General features: G+C 65.7%; 2 protein-coding genes across 2 annotated transcripts; both read right to left on the reverse strand.

Moving 5' to 3' along the window:
* Positions 1-3,219: 3,219 nt before the first annotated feature.
* On the reverse strand, positions 3,220-5,193 carry AURANDRAFT_34990 (hypothetical protein; the record flags this gene model as incomplete). Its single annotated transcript, XM_009044351.1, has 2 exons — positions 3,220-3,510; positions 4,750-5,193. Coding segments are annotated over 2 exons (735 nt in total), but the record flags the coding sequence as incomplete, so codon positions are not given.
* A 949-nt stretch (positions 5,194-6,142) lies between these two features.
* On the reverse strand, positions 6,143-7,364 carry AURANDRAFT_59711 (hypothetical protein; the record flags this gene model as incomplete). The annotated part of the gene is made up of 6 exons (XM_009044350.1): positions 6,143-6,277; positions 6,341-6,640; positions 6,752-6,890; positions 6,963-7,039; positions 7,111-7,172; positions 7,232-7,364. The coding sequence occupies 6 exons, from the start codon at positions 7,362-7,364 to the stop codon at positions 6,143-6,145; spliced, it is 846 nt and encodes a 281-aa protein (XP_009042598.1).
* Positions 7,365-7,581: the final 217 nt, after the last annotated feature.

Here is a 7,581-nt window from a genome sequence, read left to right on the forward strand (position 1 = left end):
TAGATGTGCTCGCGCGGCACCTTCTCGAAATGGTGCCCTGGGGGAAGCCCGCGATCTTGATGACCGTGCCCTTCCGGTTCTCGAAGGGGCCCTCGTGGTAGATGAGCGTGTAGGTGTTCCTGTCCTCGTCGTAGCCGTTCGGGTCCACCGTCGCCTGTGTGCAAATCAACCGGTGAGCTGGGACGTCGGGGCCAAACTTGAGAATGCTCTAGCTCGGTCACATCGACGTCGATTCGGCTGATTTTTGGACGGATCGATTGCTCTCAGCGAGTTCTCGAAGCACTGCAGAAAAGCTTGCGTCGAAACGGTCGCGTACGCGCACATTGACGTCGGGTTGAAGATTTGATTTGCACGCGAGACCGTCGCGGTGCACCAGACGCCCTCGCAGAAGTGCTCCGTCGGGAGGCGGAAGCGGTTGCCGTTCGGGAGGCGGATCTTGGGCTGCTGGAGGAGGTCGAGGTCCGGGTCCTCGACGAAGGCCTCGTAGTAGACCTCGACGATGCGCGCCTGGATGTCCTGGTGGTAGTGCTGGTGCGTCGGGTCGCGGTGCGGCTCGAAGAACGAACTCACGATGGAGAAGTGGCTCGGGAGCACGTGCGCGGGCACGGCCTTGGCGTCCGACGCGCGGCGCGCCGTCCCCGCGGGGACCCCGCCCCGCGTGAAGGCGTGGATCGACGGCCGCCCGAGCGGCGCCGCGCCCGCGAACGACGCCGTCTTCGACGACTGGAGGTCCGTGGCCTTGATCTTGCCGTTGATGACGAGGGACTTCCGGGGCTTGAGGCCCGCGGCGGCGCGCAGCGACGCCGTCGCCGTCTCGACGAGCGTCGGCTCCTCCGAGAGGCCCGACGGCGTCGCCTGCGGCGCGAGCGAGTACGCGTCGGCCTCGTCGACCTCGTCGTCCTCGTGGAAGAGCTGCGTGTGGTGGCGGCGCAGCAGCTCGAAGCCGCCCATGAAGATGGACGCCGTCGCCCGCGTCTGCGCCGAGAAGACGAGCGAGAAGGGCTCGAAGGCCTCGGAGTCTTTGACGTGGCGGCCGCCGTGCCACGTGACGACGGACGCGGGCCGCTTGAGCTTCACGAAGAACGACAGGCCCTTCTTGTCGCCCTGGAGGAGGCCCACCTGGAGGATGTCCTCGACGGCGAAGCAGTGCGTGATGCCCCGCGTGCGGAACGCCTTGACGGGGCCGAACTTGTGGCCGCGCCACCAGACGAGGCCGTGGCCCGCGTGCATGACGACGCGGAGCCGCGCGTCGCCGACGGACGTCGCCCTGCCCTTGACGTTGGCGTAGGACCCGGGCAGGCGCTTGCCCTTGGTGTAGAAGAGCTCGAGGCCCGCGCCGCGCTCGAGGCGCCGGTGGAACGCGACGGTCTTGGCCTCGACCGCGCCCGTGTACTCCGCCGCGTAGGAGCTCGTCATGTCCGTCGCGCGGAGCGCCTTGAACATGGCGAGGCGCTTCGCGACGGCGTTCTCCCGCATGACGCGGAGCGCCGCGAGTTTGAAGCGGCTCAGGCCGGGCTTCGCGTCGACGTCGACGCGCACCTTGTCCTCGGACTCGGCGTCGGCGGCCGACTCCTCCTCCATCTCGCCGAGCTCGACGTACTCGTCCTCGGGGGCCACCTCCGCGCCCGACTGCTTCTCCTCGACCGACGGGCGGCGGCTGGAATCGCTCGTGCGCGTGGGGGACTCGGACGACATGATGCTCAGGGTCTCAGGTCTCAGATCGCAGAGCTCGAGTCGAGGCAAGATGCTCTGCGACTCGTGTGAAGGCCAGGAACGTCAGGGGGGCTCGCGGGGGGTCGAGGGCTTCGTCGAGATCTCTCAGATGCAGAGCTCGATCAGAGAGCTCAACACGAGGCCGGCAACTATGCACTTCTCGACGCCCCTCACGAATCGCCTCTTCCGCGCCCCCTCGCGCCGCCGACTCTCGGCCAAGCACGCTCTCCACACTCGGCGGTCGCGTCTCGTGGTTCTCGAGACGGGCGGCGGCCTCCCCGAGCGGGCCGCGGCGTCGTCATCCTTGCGCCAGGCGGGCTTGGCATTCAGGAACGTGAGGCACCACCAGACCGCGAAGGTCGGCGCGGAGAGGAACGCGGCGACGACCACGCCAAGGCCAAGCACGACTCGCAGGCGCGCGAGGCACATCAGCTCGGGCTCGAGCGACGACGCGGCGTAAAAGAATTAGACTATACTGACGCGTCGCCGATGGTGTCGTCGGGGCGCTTGATCTCCGTCTTGTGCTCGTGCGCGTCGAGGATCGCGAGGTTCCTTGTAGCTGTCTCGTCGCCCTTGGCAGCGGCGCGCTCGAACCAGTATCTGGCTTTGCCGAGGTCGACTTCCGTGCCACTTCCGTTCACGTAGCGACAGCCAAGGACATGCTCTGCACGTGGAGTCAACTTCCCAATAAGCGAGGCAGACCGGTCGTTAATCGGGAAAAGTACAATTACGGTCGCTACGACGCCGGGGACGCCTGGTCTTACCCCGGGGACGCAGGGCCGAAGCCAGAGGCGTCGATGGACGCCATTTGCGCCGTCGGCCCCGGTCCCGGCCGGTCGGCCGGCTGGCCGGCCGGTCGTCGTCGTCGTCGTCGTCGTCGTCGTCGTCGTCGCGCGCGCGCGCGTGGAGATTATAGCGGAGAGCAAGTCCATGGCTTCCTCGAACATGCTCTAGGCCACCTCCATGAAGCTGCGCAGCGCCCAGGCACCGGTTTTGCTCTGGAGCGCCTCCTTGCCGCGCGAAGCGTGAGAGGAAAAATTCGGCGGGATCCAGCGCGCGTAGCGGTCCAGAACCGGCGCAGCTGTACGTGCCGCTCGCGCGCTGCGTGCAAGAGATCGCGCCCTCGCCGGAGAACGAGCCCGCTCCGCGCAGCCGCCGCCGCCGCCGCAGAGGCCACTGCCACAAAGTCGCCGCACCCGCCCCGCGCGCAGCGCGAAGAAAATTTCGACTTCGTCGCTGGCCAGAGCGTAGAAACGACCCTCGAGAACAGGTGTGAGGTCAGGCTCGCAGCGCAGCAAGTCCACCGCGCGCAGCGCGCTGAGATGGTAGCGCCATGCTCTCACTCGGCTGTGGTATTTTTCGTCCGCAGACTGTCGCCGGGGGTTTGAGAAAGGTACAATTCACGATTTCGCCGGGGGGCGCCGCCCGAAGCCCAAAAACGTCATTGTACCTCCCCAAAGCGTCTAGGAACCCTCCACGGACGCTGGATACGCCCCGGGGACGTCTTTACGTGCTAGCGGACGCCTTATTGGGAAGTTGACTCCGTGTATAACCTTGATCCGCCGAGAGCGCGTAGTACCGGAACGCTTCTTCAGGTTTCTGCTCAGAATGAAGGAAATCCCCGAAACCGCATTGCGCGACCGCGTCGCCCTGATCTGCGGCCGCGCGATACAGCCGCTCCGCCTTCTTCTTGTCCAGCTTGACGCCAGTTCCACCACGATCGTACAATCTCCCAAGGTTTGCCATCGCGTCCACGTCCCCGAGCTCCACGGCGCGCTTCCAAATCTTCTCCGCTTTCTTATCGGATTTCACGAGCCGAAGTAGACTTCCGCCTATTCCGTCTTTCCGTCGGCCGAACCAACCTCGGCTGTACGCCTCTCCCAAATGCGTAATCGCCTCCGGCAACTCGTTCTCCACATGGCGGCGAAGGCGCGCGAGGTTTTCCGCATTCGTTGCTTTCGGTAAGCGGCAGAGGGGACACGCGTTTTCGATCTTTTTATTGCACGACTTGCAAACCCTCCGGCAGCAACAGACGCGAAACACGCTCTTCGCATTCACGTCCCAACGGTCCCACTCCTCGAGACAGATCGGGCACCGCGACCCGTGCCGCGCCGACAGCGGCTCCCGCTCCGGGTTCGCCTCGCGCCGCGCCCGCGCCGCCTCGTGCTCCGCCGCGATGCGCGCGCGGACCTCGTCGGCGTGCGACCGCGGCGCGGGGCCGTAGAACACGTCCCGCGGCGGCGACGGCGGGGGCGTCGGCGCCTCGGCCCGCGCCGCCGCCGCGGCCTGGATCTTCTTGCAGGCCTCCCGGTGGCCCCGGTCGCGCCAGTCGATGCGTTGGCAGGCCGTCGAACAGTAGGCCGTCGTGCCGCACCCTTCGCACGCCTTGGCTTTGTCGGCGCCGCAGATCGTGCATAAGTTGAGCGCCAGCTTTGTACGAGTTTTTCGCGCCTCGTACTCTCGCTTCTTCTTGATCAGTTCCGGGTCCATGATCTCTTCCCACGCTCGTCGCCGACGCTCCCTATTCAACCACCTCACTCGTCTATCGTCACTCGCAACAGGCAAATCCTTCGGTCCTTCCCTGCGCCGCGGCTAAGCAAAATCGGCGTCGCCTACGAGCAGTAGCCGCCCTACGTCGTCGTGCCCTCTTCGTCGCCGTGCTCGCGTACGCCTCCGCCCTAGTCGTGTCCTCCCGTGACGCTTCCCTACGCCCCCCTTCGCTGTTCTCTCCCCCTTCGGTCCTTCCCTGCGCCGCGGCTAAGCAAAATCGCTCAAAATCTTACCCCGGGCTAAGCCCACCTCTAGAGCATCGCGTTCATGTAGGCCTTCATGTCGTTCTCCATGCCCCCTCGGCGTCGTCGTCCTCGCGCCAGGCAGGCTTCGCGTTCAAGAACGCGAGGCACACCAGGCCGCGAAGGTCGGCGCGGAGAGGAACGCGGCGACGACGACGCCAAGGCCAAGCACGACTCGCCCGCGCGCAAGCGCACCATCTCGGGCTCGGGCGACGACGCGGCGTAAAGACAAATTAGGCTATACTTGCGCGTCGAGGTCCGCGAGGGCCTCTATAGCTGCCTCGTCGCCCTTGGCAGCGGCGCGCTCGAGCCAGTATCTGGCTTTGCCGAGGTCGACTTCCGTGTCTTCTCCGTACTTGTAGCAAATGCCAAGGTTTAACTCACCAAAGGTAAAGCCCTGATCCGCCGCGAGCGCGTAGTACCGCAATCCATCTTCAAATTTCTGCTGAGAAACGAGTGATTCCCCTAAATTGCATTGCGCCATCGCGTCCCCCCGGTCTGCGGCTGCGCGAAACAGCCGCTCCGACTTCTTCTTGTCCAGCTTGACGCCACTTCCAGTAGTGTGCAATTCCCCAAGGTTTCTCATCGCCGACACATCTCCGAGTTCCACGGCGCGCCGGTAAATCTTCGCGGCTTTCTTATCGGATTTCACGAGGCCGTAGTGACCTTCGCAGTACGCATCTCCCAAAAACGTAATCGCTTCCGGCACCTCGTTCTCCACATGGCGGCGCAGACGCGCGAGGTTTTCCGCATTCGTTGCTTTCGGTAAGCGGCAGAGGGGACACGCGTCGGTGCCGATCTTGCCACTGCACGACTTGCAGACCAGCCGGCAGCAACAGACGTGAAACACGTTCCCCACATTCACGTCCCACTCCTCGAGGCAGATCGGGCACCGCGACCCGTACCGCGCCGACTGCGGCTCCCGCTCCGGGTTCGCCTCGCGCCGCGCCCGCGCCGCTTCGTGCTCCGCCGCGATGCGCGCGCGGACCTCGTCGGCGTGCGACCGCGGCGCGGGGCCGTAGAACACGTCCCGCGGCGGCGACGGCGGGGGCGTCGGCGCCTCGGCCCGCGCCGCCGCCGCGGCCTGGAACTTCTTGCACGCCGCGCGATGGCCCCGGTCGCGCCAGTCGATGCGTTGGCAGTCCGTCGAACAGTAGGCCGTCGTGCCGCACCCTTGACAAGCTTTGGCGCCTTTTGCGCCGCAGATCGTGCATATGTTGAGCGCCAGCTTTGTACGAGTTTTTCGCGCCTCGTACTCTCGCTTCTTCTTGATCAGTTCCGTGTCCATGATCTCTTCCCACGCTCGTCGCCGACGCTCCCTATTCAACCACCTCACTCGTCTGTCGTCACTCGGGGCGAGGCAAAATCGCTCAAAATCTTACCCCGGGCTAAGCCCACCCTTCGAGCTCATGCCGTTCTCCATGCCCCCCTCGGCGGCGTCGTCGCCCTTGCGCCGGGCGGGCTTCGCGTTCAAGAACGCCAGGCAGGGCGGCGGCCTCCCCGAGCGGGCCGCGGCGTCGCGATCCTCGACGACGCGAAGCCGCGTGTCGAAACTCGACCGGGATCTTGATTACTAAGTTTTTGTGGGCCTTTGCCCTGCTTGGTGTGCTCCGAACGTCGCCGCCCGCCGCCGGCGCCTACTCCGCGGCGCGGTACAAGGTGATCTCTTGCTGCTTGAAGTAGCGGCGCTCCTCCTGGTCGACGAGGACGAGGTTGAGGTAATACCGCACGTTAAACTTGTTGTTGATGTTGCGGTACGTCGGCGTGAGGTTCTGCGCAATAATAAGACCGTGACAAAAGAAACAAAAAACGAGGCGGACGCGGCGTGCGCGGACGAAGTTCGAGAGGAAGAGGCGGATGGGGATGCACTCGCCGCGCACGGGCGCGCCGTCCATGACCTCGAACTTGGTGATCGTCTCCGAGTCGTTGTACATCTGCGGGCCCGAGCCCGCGGCCTCGCGGCGGATGATCGCGAGCTCCATGTGCTTGATCTTGATGCGGACGAGCAGGAAGTAGACCTTGCCGATGATGATGTCGTTCAGGTGGTACTTCGTCTTGTCGTACTCGAACTCGATGTGGAGGCACTCCTCGATGCCCACCTCCATCTTGATCGTGTTGTTCACCTCCGGCGCGGGCTGCGCGACCCTGCGGCGCGGGCGCGGCGGTGTCGAGCGGCGGTGTCGCGCGCGCGCGTCGCGGCGGCGCGGCGGGACGACGAAGCCGCGGACGCTGCCATCGCGCTGGACGACGAAGTCCTGCTCCTTGACGAGGTTGCCGGAGGGGTAGCCGCGCGTCACGGTCACGCGGATGAAGTAGCGGAGTCGGACGTTGAGCCCGTTGTACGACTCGTAGGGCTTCTCCGCGTTGGAGAAGTCGAAGGGGTACCTGGGCGGCCGGCGGTTGCGGAGCGGCGCTTATGAAACGAGGACGCGGCGGGCGCGCTGGGTGACGCTCGACAGCACGCCGGGCGTGTCGAGCTCGCGGAGGATGCACGTAAAATCGTAAAAATTGCCGCGGTCGTAGAAGAGCTCGATCTGCGCGCGGCGGACGGTCTGTTTTACGCATCAATGAGGAGGAGGCGCGGGCGGCGCGCCTGGCCGATGACCTCGATCTTGATGCCCTGGTGCTCGAGCCGCTTGCCCTGGGGCACGCGGATCTCGACGACGCCTGCGGCGAAAGCGTCCCGGCGGCGCTTCTTCGCCGCGCGTCGCGCGCGCGCGGCGCACCCGTCACGGGCTCGATGTTCGCGAAGACGGGGTGCGCGACGGCGTTGTTCGACAGCTTCTTCTTGGGCCGCGCATCCTCGTTGTCGAAAGTGATGGCGATGCGGTCGTTCGAGCTGCCGCCGAAGCCGAACATGGTCGGCGCTTCAGACCGGCGGCCGGAGACGCGCCCGCGCCACCGCTCGCGCCGGAGTCGGAGCCTCGAACGCCGCCGCCGCGAGCGTGCTGCGCCGCGAGACGGAGGAGCCACTCGAGCCCGACGCGTCGATGCGATTGGCTGGCGGAAATCCGGCATGCGACGCGGCGCGACGTCCCGCCTCGCGCTCGCAGAGACGAGTCTACAGCTTAGGTCT

This window comes from Aureococcus anophagefferens, assembly GCF_000186865.1.
Source record: "Aureococcus anophagefferens unplaced genomic scaffold AURANscaffold_267, whole genome shotgun sequence".
Taxonomy (NCBI): Eukaryota; class Pelagophyceae; order Pelagomonadales; family Pelagomonadaceae; genus Aureococcus; species Aureococcus anophagefferens.